Source organism: Lichenostomus cassidix, chromosome 5 (assembly GCF_008360975.1).
Source record: "Lichenostomus cassidix isolate B80296 chromosome 5, HeHo_3.0, whole genome shotgun sequence".
Lineage (NCBI taxonomy): Eukaryota > Metazoa > Chordata > Aves > Passeriformes > Meliphagidae > Lichenostomus > Lichenostomus cassidix.
The window spans coordinates 58,478,999-58,497,130 of record NC_139486.1 but is presented as its reverse complement, the minus strand read 5'-3'; the positions used below and the strand labels follow the sequence as shown (position 1 = coordinate 58,497,130).

The following is an 18,132-nucleotide window of genomic DNA, read 5'->3' as shown; positions in this document are numbered from 1 at the left end:
ACTCAGTGGTGGTACACAGGAAATTTCCCTTGGAAATTAATGACTTTGGAAATAGCTGCATAAGGAAGAGACTTGCACTGGTAAATAAACACCACTACTTTCAGGAAGTTCAATGGAAGCGTGAGGTTTTATGTCCCACTTCTTTGTATAGATGTAATTATATATATATGCAGATTTATATGTAGAAAGTCTTAATATATACATTTCTTTATCTGTATAAAGAAAACTTGTACTTAATTTTTTTTCTCAAAAATATATCTAATCTTAAAATATTTAAATTAATCTCCTGAAATATATAATTTGTCTCTTGGTATTAAAAAGGGAAATTGGTCTCTTGGTATTAAAAAGTCAGGTGATGGTCAAGTTAAGACCAGTTGGACACAAAGCCATTGAATGGCTTCTCAAAATATTAATCAGATATTAAATATTTTTCAAATATTTTTAAAAATTATTTAATATCTTATCACCAAACAATGGTTGTAAGGCCCTGGAAGAAGGACAGTTACTCTGGGGTTTATGGTTTAAGTGTCTTAATGTTTTCTTAATACTTATGGAGGTTTGATGTTTTAAATAAAACATTAAAATAATCTTTCATTGCCGGCAGTGAGGGAAGTAAGATGACAACTCAATATGAGTGATAAGCAAGCTCCGTTTATTTCACTGTATGCATGGCTTATATACTGTTACAAATGCTTATACTTACTAGTCACTATTTCATTGGTTAAGCACAAAGGTTACAATCTGCATACCATTGCATTCCATCCTCACAATTTCGGGGTTCCTCCTAATTTTTCTTAATCTCAAGTTTTTCTACGGTACTTTTCCCACGGTGCTTTCCCAGAGCTCAAGGGCACTCTGTCCTTGGGCTCCTGCCCTGTCAGCATTTATCTTACTGCTGTGTCCTGTATGGCTTCCTTCAGCTAGCACTGGCTTTGCTCACACAAGCCCTCTAAGGATCCGTGACCGTGGTGTTGAAGCCATCCTTCAATATTTCATTTTATTGAAAGAAAAGATGTACAATCTTCCCTGCACCTAAATTAAGCAATGCCATGAGTAGGACAGTTACAGAGGATCAGAAGGGTGGGAGAACAGCAGGAGTTACACACAGAGGTCCCAGTTCATGGTCCTGATCACAGAGTCAGGGAATTGGTTAGGCTGGAAAAGTCCTCTAGGATCACCAAGTCCAACCATTCCCCCAGCACTGCCAAGGCCACCACTAATCCATGTCACCAGGTGCCACATCCACACAGCTTTTAAATCCCTCCAGGGATGGGGATTCCACCACTGCCCTGGGCAGCCTGTTCCAGGGCTGGACAGCCTTTTCCATGGAGGATTTTTCCCTCTATCCAACCTAAACCTCTGCTGGTGTAACTTGAGGACTTTGTCTCCACATCTGGGGATGTGAGTTGAGGACCTTTGGGGTCACTGCCATGGGGGTCAGCAGAGCCAAAAAGAGAGGAACAGGAGCATGAATAGCTCAGGGGGATTTATCAAGGCAGCTGGATTAAATATTAACAAGGGAATTACCAATAGGCTTTGGGGACAAAGGATTCAGCTGGCTGATCCTGAGTGCCTGTGAAATGTGTGTCATTAATGAATCAGCAAACTACATTGATCCTGGCTTGATTTAACCTAACTGAGGAGCTTCTCCTCCATCCCTCGTTATTCCATCTCTCTAGGAGAGCCCCATCACTCTGGATTTCAGCATGGACATGGCACAGGGTGAGAAAATACACTAATTGGGGGATTTTTTCTTTTTTTCACATATGCAATACTTGTGCACCAAAACATTAACACCAAACCTTTCACAGAATCTGGGATGGTTTGGGTTGGAAGGGACCTTAAGGCTCATCCAGTTCTGCTGCCCTGCCAAGAGGAGGGACACCTTCCACTAGACCAGGCTGCTCCAAACCTCATCCAAACACCAGAACTGGAGTGAAAAGGTTCCTCTCAGCTGATATTGAATCAACCAGCACACCATCTAAGTCAAAGTGCAAAAGACACCGAAAATGTCCCTCTGAGATATTTAACAAAACTCCCAGGATATCACCAGCATCTCCATTTTATTTAGTCATTATGTCACAACATCCAGGCTTATTTTATGTCCCTGAGTCTTCTCAAAGCCTCCTTCACCTCCTGGTTCCTCAGGCTGTAGATCCAGGGGTTCAGCATGGGGGTCACCATGGTATAGAGCACAGCAGCCCATTTATCTCCTGTTCTGGAGGTGTGTGACTTGGGGATTAAGTACATGAAAATCAATGCCCCATAGAAGGTGGTGACAGTGATGAGGTGGGAGGCACAGGTGGAGAAGGCTTTGCGCTTGCCCTGGGCTGATCTAATGCTCAGGATGGTGGAGATGATGGCCACATAGGACACCAGGACCACCAGGGGGCTGGGAACACCAAACACATATGCTGAAGTCCTCAGGATGATGAGGCTGTAGATGTTGTCAGAGGTGGAGAGTGAGATCAGCAGGGAAATGTCACAGAAGAACAGATGGATGGTGCTGGAGCCACAGAAGAACAAGCTGGACATGCCGATGGTTTGTGCCACACCATTGGTCAGCCCCAGGAGGTAGCACCCGGTCACCAGGCGGAAGCAGCGCTCTGGGGACATGACAAGGGGGTAGAGCAGGGGGTGGCAAATGGCCACATATCGATCATAGGCCATCGTGGCCAGCAGAGAGCACTCACTGATCACTAAAAAGGCAAAACTGGACACCTGAGCCATGCACCCAGCATAGCTGATTCCCTCCTTCCTCAACAAAACCCCAACCAACATTCTGGGGGTGACAAGGGTGGAAGTACAGAGGTTCACAAATGCCAGGTTGCCCAGGAAATAATACATGGGGGAGCGGAGCACGGGACTGACTCTGATCAAGGCAATCATCCCCAGGTTTCCCAGGATGGTGACAAGGTAAATGAGCAGGAACAGCAGGAATTGGGCAACCTGAGTCGCTGGGTCCTCGGTGAATCCTGCCAAGATGAACTCTGTTGCTTGGGTGCAATTCCATCCTGACATTCTTTCAAAGGGTGTTCTCTCTGTGAACTCATTGCTGGACATTTCTTCCAGGAGGAAAACCCTCTTTCCAGTGGGATCTGCTTGGAGACAACCCTACAGGATCTAAAGTGAGAGTTTAGGTACAGATCAATTAGAAAAACCTGGGCGGAAGTCAAGGCACAGTTAGGGAGAACCTGTTGGTTACACGGCCGTGAGTAGCTTTACCTTGCTGCTGCCTTTAATCCCCTGTGTGTGTTCACTCTGGGACTTTGAGATCATCCAGCACAACCTGTAACATGGAGAAACCCAATAAAACCTGTAAAAGACAGCACAGAACTGATTATTCATCCTTGTGTTGGCATCTTCCAAACACCTGCTTTGTCTGTCTTTTCTACAGAATCCCAGAAGTGTTTGGGTTGGAAGGGATCTTGCAGACCATCTCATTCTACCCCCACTCCATTTGCAGGGACATGTTCCATTAGACCAGGTTGCTCCAAGCCCCATTCAACCTGGCCTTGAACACTTCCTGGGATCCAGGAACATCCAAAACTTCCTGACTGTGAAGCCTCCCCTCCCTCATGGACACACTCTTTTGGCTCTAAAAGATTCTCCCAGCTCTTTGCCCTGGTCCTGCAGCCCTCAAATGAAAATGTGCAACACCCAAAGCTCAGCAACCTCCTCCTGAAAATAGTATTTTGGGAAAAATATTTCAAAAATCACCTTTTGGATGTGCCTTATATCAGCAATGGTAAGATCCACAAGGGTTCCTCACAGGAAATATTGCAGTCCTCATCCAGGAGCCCTTTGTGGTCAGTGAGGAGAAGTTTCCAGAGCAAGCATTCCAACGGGGTGTCCTCACCACACACCTGCTGTGCATCACCTGCATTTGGTGCTAAACCCAGAGTATGATGAGGAACTGGAGCCCAGGAGCCTCCAGGTAGAACATGAGATGAAAACTGAAGGTGTTTCTTCTTGACAAGAGAAAACAAGAGGAGATGGGTGGCTCAGCATGCGCTGTCCTGGCTCATGGTTCTCCAGGATGATCTTCTCCTACATCTCTGCACTCTCTGCTTTCCTCCTGATGCTCTTGGAGGTGAATGTTAGGTGCACCTGCCTGGAACTCCGGAAAGGAGTCTGAAAATATATCCTTTGTCAGCAAACACCTTTGTTATTCCATGCAATTTGGGGATTTGGGGACTCTTGGAGCCCCAGGAGAGTGACAAAGCCCAAAGTGGGTTGTTATCTCTTCTCTGAGATTCTGAATTTCAAGGCAATTGCCCAGAGGAGATGATCTCACCTTGAGGTAGCCACAGGGCTTTGGGGTTTCCCCACAGCAACCACAGAGCAACACTGCACCTGTTGTGTCCAATTTTTGTGCACTTTTGGAGATTTTTGAGCTCCACAAATGCCATGTTTAGCCTTGTAACACTAGGGAGCTGGGGGGGACTTCACTGGTGGGGCACAGTCCCATGGGAGCTGGTAGCCATCAGCAGTTCCAGGCACCAGAGATGATGAACCACCTTTCTACCCATTCTAAATTCCTTATGCCCAAACCACAGCTCACCTGTCCCATCTCTGGAAGTGTTCAAGGCCAGGCTGGAGAAACCTGGTCTACTGGGAGGTGTCCCTGCCCATGGCAGGGGTGTGGAACAAGATGAGCTTTCAGGTCTCTTCCAAACCAAACCATTCCAGGATTCTATGAAGACTGGCTTCAAGAATCCAGGAGAATCACAGAATATGCTGAGTTGGAAGGGATTCACAAGGATCACAGAGTCCATCTCTCAGCCCCACACAGGACCATCCCCAAGAGTCACACCATGTGCCCAAGAGCATTTTTCCATTCACTCCTCTGATCTCTGCCAGGCTTGGTGCAGTGCCCACTGCCCTGGGGATCCTGTTCCAGTGCCCAACCACCCTCTGGGGGAAGAACCTCTTTCTAATATCCACCCTAAGCCTTCCCTGACTCAACTTCAGGCCATTCCTCTTCTAAGCATGCTTCCCTGTAAAAATAGCCAATTTCATCCCTTCCTCCTTTATTCCTTGTATACAATCTCACAAAGCACACTACTGACCTTTGGGTCGTGGCCAATCATTTTCTGTAGGATATTCAGTGTCACATCCCTGAGCAGCCCAAGCAGACATATCCGGGTTGTGAACAGTATTTCACAGCCCTTGTCACAGCCAAGCACTGGAGAGCCCCTGCCAGAACTGGGAATTCCTGCAGGTTAATCCACCCACAGGCAAAGAAGCTTCTGACTGTGCTGGGACAGAGCCCAGCTTGGGCAGTATGCAATAAACAAGATCACACAACTTCCAGTGAGGGAACATCTGGCTTCAGCCTCCTTCTGGGTTTCTCCCAAAGCCTGGCCAGGGCTCAGGGAGCATCCCAGGGAGTTGCCTTAGACCATGGACCTCCCAGCAAGTCCCCAGGGCTGATTTCAGGGCCTTGCCCAGCTTCTCAGTACAGAAAGGTCAATACACGTTTTGTTAATGAGCAGATACCGAGATCCTTGCAGTAATGATCCTGTACATTTCATTAATGAGAGAACACACATACACCACCTAGTTTGAAGGTTCACCCAGAGCTCAACTTCAGCTCAAGGCTGTTGCTCAGGCCTCAGTATTTCAGTAAGTCACAAGCTGTTTGAACCTCTGCAGAAAGCTTGCTCACATCTGCTGTGGAACCACACTTCAGGCAGCATTTCCTCTGCCCATCCCAGAGGATAATTAGCTGCCATTACAGAGTAATGACTGATCCTGGAATTACAGAAAGCAGGGAGACAAAGGATGCTTTTACTTCCACCCAGAAAGTCAAAGGATAGAAAAAAACCATTAGGTGTACACCTGAGCAATCTCCTAAGCAGAACCAGGACATAAGATGACAGTCACTCCTGACTTTCAAGGCAGTGCCTGGAGCTCTGGCACTCACCTTTAGTCCTTGTCTTGGACAGCAAGGCAATCCAAGGGACAGAAATCCAGGCTCCTGCTGCTTCTTCCAGGAGCTACCAAACAGCACTATTCTGGCTGAACACAGCAGCAAAACCAGCACACCCTTCCTTGGGCAAAACTCAAGCTATTGTGAAGCTAGGAACACAAGACAAGCTTCCCTTTCCACTGAAGGATATTGATCCAGCTCTACTGACATGTGGACATTTGAGACAGCAACCTGTAACACCTTGTGAAATCAAATCACATGCCCAGATGTTTTCTTGCTTGTGTCATTCAGCTCCTCACTTACCCTTCATAGTCTTCTGACAAGTGTATGCAGATGCTTTGCTTCTATCAAAAGTATTAACATCAGCACATTTCTAGGTTTCAACAAATCTCTGTCTTGGTTTGAAAGACAGGTGCCTGCTAAGAGAGGTGGAACCCTCCCTTAGGACAGAGAATGTGATCTCCCTTCCCTCCGAATTATTTTAATTTTTAAATCAAGGGCTTTCAGGCAAAGGTATGGGAAAAGGAATAACAGTTCTTTACTAGTGTCTATAAACAAGCAATAACAATAATAGCAACCACAAATAGAACCAGAAAACCAATAGCAGATGATTTGTGAGCTGCCAAGCCTTTTCCCTTGGGGTGTAATCACTGTCGTGAGCAGCAGGGGCGCTGTTGAGCTCCCGGCCGGGCAGGGCAGGTGCGATGACTGCTGAGCGGCTGCAGGTGGCGCTGTGGCGCAGGGTCAGGTCAGCCTCAGGCAGCTGGTAATGGCGGAGAGCTGAGAAAGCAGGCAGGCAGGCAGGAGCAGCGACAGCAGGGCGGCAGGGGGGCAAGGGCTGGCTCTCCCCGGCTAGCCAGCGAGGCAGCAAGGACTCTGTGGTCATGGCAGACACCACGGTCTCGTGCGGTGGAAGCAGGGTGGGTGGCAGGGACAGCCGGACTCCCCGGCAGCTGCTGCGAGAAACGCATCCGGGAGATCGTGTGCGTCCCAGTGGGAAAGAGGTTGAATCAAAGCTCACCCAGTCAGGAGGAGAAGACAGAGCACAGTTGGATCTCCCGCAGTTGCAGCCAGAAGCGAAGAGCAGTCCCTTTCATCCAGGTGTCTGACAGAACGAGTGCCAGTCTCAAAGGGCTGGCTGCTTCCTTCCCCTGCCCCACCTAGCACACCCTTTTGTCTCTTACAAAAGACTTGATGGCTCTAATCAGCCAATTATTTGTTGCTTAGTAACAGAGTTGGAGAAAAAATTCCAATGCCCCCAACCTCCGACAATCTCTCATCAAATCATCTTGTTTTTTTGACACAAAAACCTCATGTGAAAAATGTTACCATGTTTTCCTATTCAGACATATTTGGAAGTATTTGAGAAAATCGTGATCTCATAGGGACTCACAGAAACTCTCCCAACTCCATTTGCTGCTTCTCCTTCTGCCTGGGCCCAAAGACATTCCGGGTCTACCTTTGGCAGAAACCTCAGGAGAAGAAATTGCAATTATTGCCATGAATAATTGCCACAGGCTTTGGTTTCACTGCTGGGTTACATTTCTACTATATTCTGTACATATAAGGATGGAGCTGTCACCCTGCTGAAGCTGATTTGTCCATTCTCTGCTCTGCTCTCACAAACCCGTCCCTTTTTTGAGACACACATAATGAGACACACACTTGTAATCCAGAGCCATAAGAAGTAAAGGTTTTTTATTATTCTCTGCTGCTGCTCTTATACTTCTTCACAGTTACTGTGCTTATTAAGATTGGCTGCTAGTAAACAATGACAAGGCAGTCCAACAGACAATGACCATTCAGGCAACAATACATTTAGCTATACAAGCAAAAGTATAGTTAGTTACATATTATATGCAATTCCCTTATTGTACACAATTGATGTTTCAAAATAAGAACATCTTCTCCTGGTGTTCAGAATAATTTCTTTCATTGATTATAATCCTGCTTTTCACTGTGGGTTTCATTGCAGATGCAAAATCTCACGGGTAAATTCCGACTGGTGTGAGGCAAGGCTGTGATTTCACAGGGCTCTGCTGGCCCACGGCACTGTGAGGTCACAAAGCCGTGCCTCAGCTATATAAGAGGGGCCAGCAGGCGCAGCTGCCAGTGCAGTCGCGATGCTACGCCCTGGAGCCATGAGCGCCGTCGGTGTCGTCATGTCTGCACTTTTCCTGCTGCTGGCCGCTGTGGCTATCTGGTGGGCCGTTGGCCACTGGATGCCATGGAGGCAGCATGGAAGTATCGTAAAGAATCGTAAGCATGCTGGGGTTCTGCCCAGAGGCTCACGGAGGAGCCGAGGAGCCCTTGTGGCTCCCAGGTGCTCCAGGCCTCGGGTGACCCCTGGCAAGCGGCCACGTGCTCCCACCAGCCCCCTGCACAGCCCCTGCAGCTGTGGCCCCTGCCTGGCTGTGGCCCAGCAGCTGCAGGAAATGATGCTGTTGTTGTGGGCATGCAATGGGACACGTGAGCCGCTTTATTCTGGGATGTGGAAGGTGTTGTGGGCACAACTGGAGAAGCTGGTGAAGCGAGGCCACCTGCCCTGCTGTGGCTCGTGCAGCTCCTCCAGGAGCCTCCGTCGCTTCAAGAGGCTGCTCACACCTAGGATCTGCATCCCTGGGAGAGCTCCCACCCTTTCAAGGATTTCCTGCCATCGGAGATCCTTCACCCACAAGAGAACATCAGGCTGTCAGAGATCTGCCATCCTGCCGGGAGCCTCCACTGCCTCTGACAGCCTCCAGCCATGCAAGAAGCTCCAGCCCTCCGAGAACCTCCCTCCTTCCAAGGGGTTCTCTCCTGCTGAGAGCCTCTCTGTCTCAGAGAACATGTGTTGCTCTGAAGGAATTGACCTTCCAAGAGCTTCCGTTCTCTGGGACAGCATCCAGCAATCTGAGAGCCTCCCTTCTTCCAAGGGGCTCTCTCCCCCTGAGAGGCTGCCTATCTCAGAGAACATGTGTTGCTCTGAAGAAATTGACTTTCCAAGAGCTTCCATTCTCTGTGACAGCTTCCAGCAATCTGGCAGCCTCCCTCCTTCCAAGGGGCTCTCTCCCCCTGAGAGGCTGCCTATCTCAGAGAATGTGTGTTGCTCTGAAGGAACTGACCTTCCAAGAGCTTCCGTTCTCTGTGAAAGCTTCCAGCCTGCCAAGAGCCTCCCTCCTGCCTGCAGCCTGCCTTCCTCTGAGAGCCTTCAGGATTCTGAGAACCTTATTCACTCTGAAAGCCTCCCAGATTCTGAGACCCTTATTCCCCCTGAAAGCCTCCCCATCTACGAGAACCTTCTTCCCTCTGAGAACTTCCCTGTCTGTGACAACCTGCATCCCTCTGAGAGCGTCTGCGATTCCAAGAACCTTCTTCCCTCCGAGAGCCTCTCCGATTCCGAGAGCCTTCTTCCCACCGAGAGCCTCCCCGTCTGTGAGAGCCTCCAACCTTCCGAGAGCCTCGACCTATCAAGACCTTCCACACCCTCCAACAGCTTCCAGCCCTCTGAGAGCCTCCCTCTGTCTGAAAGCCTCCCCGTTTATGAAAACCTTCAGCCCTTGGAAAATCAGCACCTTCCAGGAGCCTCCGTTCCCTCAGAGAGCCTCAGTCATCAAAGCCTTCCTCCCTCCCAGAGGCTCAGTGAGACCTGCTGGTCTGAGTACAGCAGTTACTCCATGGACAGCTCTGCCAGCTCCCTTGGAGCCAAGGACATCAACCACCCTGGCGCATTCCTCAGCACTGACGTGGCCAGGGAAAGCCCAGAAGGAGAAATGGCAGCGCAGCCTGATCCTGTGAAGCATTCTCAGGAGGAGCAAGTGGTGCAGCAGCAAGTATCCTGGAGCCCCCAGCTGTCACCCCACGGCTCCCAGGATGCTGTGCCAGCTGTGCCAACTGGGAACACTCCTTGCTTGGTGGCAGAGACGAGCCCCAAGAGACCCAGGAGGTTCCTCCATCTCCGGGAAGCTGCCCCAAGACGGCCACCAAACATGAGGAATGTGTATGTGGTGGCAGGTCAGATCTGAGGAGCAGGAGGTGTTAAATAAATTAGGATTTTCCCCAAGAGCTGTGTGAGTGTTTGCACTGGTCTGGATTTGGCTGGGATAGGGTTCCTTTCTACTCAGTAAGTGGCACAGAGCTGGGTTTGGATTCAGGATGGGATGCGGTGGATAGCACGGGGAGGCTTTGGTTGTTGCTGAGCAGGGCTTGCACTATTCTGGGCTCTGAAGTGTCCAGTGGGTTAATCCATGTTTTTCACTGGGAAGGGTGGAGTGAGTGTTGAAGACAGAGGTAAAGAATGCATGAAACACCTGTACTGTGTCTCTGTCCCTGTTTGTGAGGTGACCCTCCACACCCTGCAAGGAGCTGATATTATTCCTACAATGTTTTGGTCATTAATATATTTAAGAATACTCTTTTACCACGTGCAGAGCCTTTTGCAAACACAGCCTTCTCACAGAGCCAGCAGCTGGCTGTCATCCTGTCTTTTAAATGGTAAATAAAGATCTGGGAACAAATCACTGTGACTGCCACTACACAATCCTGTGCTCCAGTGAGCCAATTCTTGTCTTGATAAGGTGCTTCCAGCTATACTTTTTACTCTGTTAGAGCAACAGTTACTGTGCATTTGCCTTATGTCACTTTAAGCCCTAGAATGACACAAGGAGCCTTGGCAGGAGCAGGGATACAAAGGAGCATCCAGGGAACCGGAGAGGACAGGGCTGACCCCACTTGTCAGGATAAGGTGCAGCCAGGGACTGCCCCCCTGACCACTGACTGAGCCCAAGAACAGCTGTAGCAGGCAATGTCAAACTCCCTCCTCAGTTTCTTCATTAGAAGTAATATTTGCATGGTAGTAAAATAATATCTCTAACCCTTAGTCAGTTCCTAGTTTAGGGCACAGTCAGAATCTGATCAAAACCTTTGTAGATGTCAATCCAGCAACAGAATTTTTCCCTTTACTGATTGTTGATCAGGTCCTTATTCTCACTAAGATGTGTCTGGATCTGACTGTCCACCTGTTAAGCCCTGGACACTGAGATCCAGTGGTTTAACTCAGGGTTCTATTGCTCTCTCTTAGAGCAAAGGAGAAATCCCCACCAGATATAGGCAAGAGGTGAAAATCACACTACAGCTTACTGGCAAGAATAGCAAAAGCAGGAGCTCAAAAATCAACCATCTTTGGCAAAGAGTGAAATACAACACTGAATTCAATATTCTACTACTTACCCTAGCAGTACTCAGTGTTAATTTAGCATTTACCTAGCATAAACTTAGCCCAACTGGGAAAAACCTTGAGATGTACGAAATGCTATTTTCCCCAAAGGTCCAGGCAAAGAGAAGTAGGAAAAGAAAGAGAGGCACAGAGTAAGACAAAAGGAGAGAAGGAAGAGAGCTAGAAAAAGCTAGTTAGACATGCAACAGAGCTATGCTGTTTCCTACTGGACTGAAGTACTGTTGCAGAGCTTAGCTTCAAAACTTAAAAGGTCTAGTAAAGTGTTACCATACTAAATGTCCTAGAACAAAAATCCAGAGCTTTTCACTTTCCTCTCACAGCTTATAAACTGCACGACACACAGGTCTATGTGTTTTCATCTTCAGCCCTACATACACTTGTAGATTTTCTTGCAGAGACCAGTTACAAAATTAAAAACTAAAAACATTCAGCAACTAGTCCCACAGAAAAAGTTCCCAGAAGAAAGAGCAAGTTGAGCTGGATTGAACCCTTCTTTTTCAGCCTACAAACTGCACTGCCAACAATAAGACCATTCCCTTTCCTTCCCAGACGTATGCAGGATCTTGTTCTTTCAGTCTTGCAGAACCAGGATCCAAAATTGAATGCCTTCGTTTACTGCTCCCACACAAAGGTGCTAGGAGAAAAAGCTCTTGGCTTTTTGTCTCCCTCTGTCACCATTCAACAGTTCCACGAGATGGCAATGTTTATTTGCAAAACCAGGAAATGTACCACAGCTAGCTGAGCAGCTCAAAGTGCAGATCCAAAGTTAATAACTCAAACAAAATGTGTCAGGACAGAAATGTGCTTGGTTTCAATTTCAACAAATGAAATTTGTAGCTGCACTCAGCTATTGAATGCAATCCAGAGCTTGCTTCCACAGAAGTGTGCCAGGTTAGAAAGCTGTGCCAGGTTAGAAAGCTGTGGCTTTCTAATACTAGGGCTGGACACTTTCTTTCCCATGGTAAAGCACTTTCAAACACATCCAAGAGCCTGCCATCAAAATATGAATAACATATCCAATAATTAATATGTCCAAGGATTGCTCCCACAAAGTTTTCAGGACAGAAACATCTTGATGGCCTTTATCTCTGATGGGCAGCAGCAGCAGCAATAGGAATAGTCGTTTCCCTTCCTAAGGAAAGGGACCCCCCAGGTTCAAAATTTGGAGTAGAGTTCCAACATTGAATACTTCCACTGAATTTCTTCTGCATAAAAGGTTTCTGGACATAATGCTGCTGCTGCTGGCCTTTCCCTCTGCTGAGAGTATTGTGTCCTCTACACCTTGTTGAGGAATACACAGAGAGACACGACAGGAGCTGGATAGCAAAGGGCATGAAGACCAGAGGTGCCACCTAGGTGGATGGACACAGCAAGAATGGAGGACTCAAAAGCCAAGGGGTTTGTCTGTTTAGGGTCCTTCCTCAGAGGCACACAGCTCGAGCTGTTTCTGTGTCTCTCTGGCATGACTAAGTTGCTTAATGGAACAGTTTGAAACTATATTGTGGAAAATCTGGTGTTGAACAGGTAAGGAGACCTGGTGTGACTGTGTGAGAGTGGGGTGTGTAGGGAGTCAGCCAAAGCACCCACAAGGCTCCCTGGCATTGCCCACTGTGGAGAGGCTTCAGTCCCACCAGTTAAAGTCTCTGGTAGTGGGAGTGTGAATGGTCAGAATGGGAAGTTTCCTTAACACAGAAATGTATAAAATGTGAGAAAACACTGAAATTATTGAGATATTTCCTCACCTTTTAAAGTATGTCCCTTACTCTGCAGCAGAGTTGGTTGGCTTTAACCCTCCCTTCATCTTGGAGCCTTACATTGCTGGAACCCAGGAGTTGCTAGCTATGTCTGTCTTTCTGTATCTTTCCAGTCTTTTTGTTTTTCTTCCTTTCTTCTTCTAACCCTTTTCTCACGGAATGTAACATCAAATGGGCTATAGGGTTTTCTATGTTTAATGGGCTAAGTCTATGCTGTGATAAGTGATGTCAGGTTGTATTTATTCTTTTTTGCCAGTAAACTTTTGTGTATTTTTACCTCTTGAGAACATCTGGTTGGGATTTTCTCCTTTGCTCCTACCCAGAGCAAAAGAATCTTGGTTTGAGTGACCAGGGTGTCACACAGTCACAGACTGCTGAAGACTCAACATGCCCTTGACTGATTTACATATTCAGAGTTACATGGGAAACTTAACAGCAGCATCATAATAATGAGAAAAAAAAATCACATTGATAATTATGTTACTGGAGAAACTTAAACCCTTCAGATAAAGGTTTGTACAGGAAGTGAAACTGCTCACATATCCAGGAAAAGTTAACAGAATCCAGCAAAAGCTAAGATAAAGTTCTTGGGACACTGAATATTGGACAAATGATCCACCCTCTGGGCATTTGTGGTGTTCTGCCTTTAGAGGATTAAGCTGCTCCTTTCTTTACAAGTTTTGCCACACTGGACTCATTTATGTAACAACTCCATGTAAAATGCATTTTTACATTTTTATGAGCAGGGAAGTGCAATTTAAGTGATGGATTTTTTAATATTTTTAAAAATTATTATTATTTTATTTTTGGTAGTGTGAATTGATAGGGCTGTTACCTCCTGCAAAATTTCTGAAAAATTTAGCAACCAACATTTTCATCTGGGGAAGTTTCATTCAAAAGACAAAGTAAGATTACTTCAGCCAGCAATAATGACATAACCAGACTTTACATATTTAAGAAGAACTGGAATAGAGGGCTATTTAAAAAAAGATGCAATGGGTTTTTTCTGATATTTTTCCCTTTTCCTTTTCTTGGTGTAAGCCATGCTGGGTTTGCCTTCCAAATGACACACTTGTTTGTTTTTCCTGTTATATAACCCTTTCTAAAGTTTTGTTTAGTGTTGTGACACTTGCACCAAGCTTTTCCTGCCCCTGATGTGCATTAATTGAAGTGAAATGAAAACAGGACTGTCACATATTTCTGGTCTCCTTGGTAAGCTTCCCCTGTGATTGATTTTTACAGTCCCATTTCTGTGTTTCTCTACTTATTAGTATTAGCCCTTTTGCCTTATAATTGGGTTCCTTGCTGTGATCATAATCCATCTAGATATTACCTCACAGACATTCCCTTAAATATTTAAAGAATTATCCCACTGGTAAATAGATGTATTTTGTTTTAAATATAACTGGGTCCTGTTTGAGGATATGTTTCTAGTGCTAGCACATGGAACCTCCACCTGGTCACTGCTTGTATTGAGATTATTGAGGATACCACCATCAGCAACTCAGTTTAAAACCTGACTTATTTTTAAACCAGGCATTTCAATGTTTTTCAAGTCGAGTTTAGGATTTTGGATTTGTCCTGTTTTTGCAGGACAAGGGACTGTTTAGTTAAAGCTGCATGGCTGCATAGATCTTTTCTTTTCCTCTGTATTTTTCATGTCTCTTTCTCACTGTGCAAAGAGAAAATAAGAAAGGGATAGCAAGCTGACAGCTGGCAAATTGCATATCACCTTTTCTGTAGCTCAGGTATGGCAATTTGCCCCATATGGCCTGTTTTGATAAATAGTTCATGCTTTCTGACCTGTGCTATTTTATTTTCAAGGAATTTCAGAGTTGGCAGTGTGATTCCAAGCCTCTTAATGAAGAGAGCATCCCCTTGCCCCTGCCTGGCTGCTCTACAAGCCTCCCAGCATGTCCAAGGGGGTGACTCCTTTGGCACTGCTTAGAGTGCTCACAGTCTGCTGGGACAGCTTAGAAAGAGATGGATCATTTCCATGTTTTGACTTCTGGTGAGATTTCATTGCATTTAAGGAAATGAAAATAATAATAAAAAAGCTTGAAAGATTAAACCACTTCCCTTAGTATTGCCCTTACTTAATATTTTCCTAGAAAGAAGCATTTTCATGCTCTAAAATAGTAAGTGGAGAAACTGAGAAGCATTTCTCACTAATTTTCAAGGAATTGCATAGATTTTAGTGATTTATCCTCCTGCACACACCCCACACAATGACTTGAGGGTTCACTAAGGAAGCATAACTGTGGCACAAGTAACAAGGCAGGATGCCAGAATGGATTGGGATGTCCTTGTTCCCTCTGGTATTAGCCACTCCCAGCTGGACCAGTGGGGAAAAAAATGTGAGTTGGACTCTTAAAGTTAGGAAGTCCACAACTCAGCAGGCATACAAATGTCTCTGCTTACCCTTGCTGTTTTTCTGGCAGCTATTCAGAAATTTCATAATGTTGTTGTCACTGCAAGAACAGAAGAACTTTCAAAAGTAGTAGTTTTCAGTTTTAGAGAAGAGCTGCAATACTTATCAGATGCTCCAGAGCTGGAAGAACAGATTTATGGAAATACAGTTTTTCTGTCATTGATTTAACAAAAAAAGAACCTGAACATTTTGGACTTTTCCAGTCTGGGGAGACTGCTGGGTTTTTTTGGTGATAGGAAGTTATTTTCAAACTGCAAGTTTGGGGAAGCTGAACTAAAACTGGCCTCTCCTTTTATTCAGCTTTGTTTTTAATTTGATGTCTACTGAAACTATCAAAATGTCAGCTGGGATAATTGAACTGGATAAGATTTCTTCAGATGAGATTGAGAGCAAAAAGAATTTCAAGCCAGATTTTAAGGAAAGCAAATTCAGTGAATCATGTGCTGATTATCATGGTTTTCAACTTCACTGCTCACGTTCTGCACCGGCTGGTAAGCATGCATTTATATAACTTATTTCCTCAAATCTGTGTCTAGTTACTCATATAACATGTGGTGAGTAAATTCTGAGACTCAACAAGGAAAACAAAGGAATTGTTGCTGTCATGCAGGCATTATAGAAGGAACTGTTAGTTCAGATAAAGGGTAAAAACAAATGTTTGTTGAAAAAAAAATCAGTGTCTCCTGAATGTAGCTGCCTGGAATTGTCTAATATAACCAAGGTGACACATCTGAAGTTAATCAATGGAATCTCAGTTAATCCCTAAAAGTCTTCTTAGGTATTTGATCATCCTTCACCTAGGAAATACCTTCTAAGAATGGCTATTTTGATTTCTTTTGCACTACACACATACTATGACTTTCACAACCCTCAAAGAATAATTTGATTTTCATCATGGTTTCACTTTCTTATGGCTCCAGAACAAAACACAGGCTTGGCAAGTGGAGAATATCTAAATGTAATTGACACTTTATCCTGTGATAGGACAACCAAAGTGCAGAGGGAGACTGCACCTTTCAGATTGGCTGAAGTAGGTGAATATATGAATCAAATGGTAATGTTTTTAACTCTGCAACAAATTTTTGGAACATTTTGTACATACAAATTCAGGTCTTACACATTAAAATGGTTGTATGGTTGGGATGTTCCTTTTGCAAGAAAAGCAGATGGCTTGTGCATTCACTAATAGAAATTTTCTAATTTCTCTTTCTGTAAAGCCTTCAGTAACTTTTGTGAAACAGAATTTTCACAGTTGATGCACTTTGGAAATTTTGTCTTTTATGTCAGTGGGGTTTGTAAGGTCTGGAATCAGGTGTCTGTCTGTTCCCTTGGGATCCTGTAACATAAATTTAAAAATACTCCATAAAAGTGTCATTAAAGAACTTATGCATGTGCTAGGTGATTTGCTGTGCTATGTTCCTTAAATGTCAAACTAACATTTTTAGCCTATCTTGTTGATAAAGAATGAAATGAACTTCCAGCATAAGCTGGAAACATACTGTTTGTGGAACTAAACCGCTCAGAATTCTGCACAAAGGAGGTAATAAAAAACAACACTTCCATGTTGGATTCTTCCATTCAGAAAAAATTATTACATTCTTTTAAAAAGAATTTTGTCTTGCTAGTATTTGTTGCAAACACTGTTTAATATTCCTGAAGCAGAAACAGTGCTAACAAGCATCTCTGACAAATGTTTTGTCAGAGTTTGGAGATTTTCTTGGTTTGTATTTTTGCATCATGAGCAGAATCAAATAAACACTGACACATTGTCTTAATGTTTTGGGGGGGTTATGAATGATCATTTAAAGCAAATGCCATCTCATCATTTGCCTTCTAAAATTTTCCTTGATATATTTTTTTTACCAGTCTTTAAGCAAGACCTTTGTAGTTTACAGTGCTGTGCTGTGTTGGCTGAAGCCTGAATGGAGAATATAAACAAGTTTTGTTTGGCTTCCACATGTCTTTCCCTAAAAGGGACTTCTACTTGCTCAGCCATGGCTTTTGATAAAAATCAACTCAATCACACCCTTCGTTTTACTACCATGATGGTTTGAACAGACTATTTCCCAACAATGCTGCTTGGCAGCAAGAAGAAAACTTCAAGCTATGGTAATTAACAGAAGTTTTCCTCTCAGAATTTAGGTATGGGTTGTTTTAGTTTGTCCATTTGTTTGTTTTCAAATGGTAATATGAAAACCTCCAGTGAAATCAACATCCCACATTGGGGTGCTGCCCTGAGGTTTGCTAATGTTGGTTTCTCTGCCCCATGGGCTTCCCCCTCCACAGCTGCAGCCTTGGGAATCTTCTATTTTGTCTCAATGAACTTTAGATTTTCAACTGTTTTTTTTTTAAAGGATTTAAAACACTCATCTAAAATTGTTCACGTCACCAACAAATGGTAGGAAAAGGTATGTAAGCCATGAAAACATTAAGTACTCAGTACAATGTCCTTGTTCTTCTGTTCAATTTGCCATTCAGAATACTGTTTCTTTTAAGAGGTTTACTGTTTAAAATTTATTATGCTGCGCTTATTATATAATTCTTTTGGTACATAAAGCAGAGAATTCAATACAGAGAGATTTCACTTAAGAAAAGCTTTTCATGTAGTACTGATGTGTTGTTAATTTTAAACACACGACCTACAAAAAAATGAACACTCACAAAGTAAAGTGGTCCTGAAATACACTCTGATGTTCAAGAAATGGTGCTTGAACACCATGGACAGAAAAATATTAACCATATTTTTGTTTTATTTTCAATTCTGATGCAAGTACCAACCTTGAGGCATATTTTTTGG

At 44.6% G+C, this 18,132-nt stretch overlaps 2 protein-coding genes across 3 annotated transcripts in view; one reads left to right on the top strand and one right to left on the bottom strand.

Annotated features, from left to right (window-relative positions):
* ANO3 (anoctamin 3) overlaps positions 1-18,132 on the top strand; it is a 228,487-nt gene that overhangs the window by 43,438 nt on the left and 166,917 nt on the right. The window contains exon 1 of one of the 2 annotated variants that reach the window (XM_085063266.1): positions 15,658-15,826. The exons of the other annotated variant lie outside the window; for it this stretch is intronic. Coding sequence (XP_084919392.1) covers positions 15,673-15,826 — 154 coding nt within the window. The 5' untranslated portion in view covers positions 15,658-15,672. Of the gene's footprint in view, positions 1-15,657; positions 15,827-18,132 lie in introns of those variants that run through there. 2 annotated transcript variants of the gene reach the window in all.
* LOC146436750 (olfactory receptor 5AN6-like) lies at positions 2,095-3,021 on the bottom strand. Its single transcript, XM_085063883.1, has one exon. It carries the CDS (start codon positions 3,019-3,021, stop codon positions 2,095-2,097), a length of 927 nt encoding a protein of 308 aa, XP_084920009.1.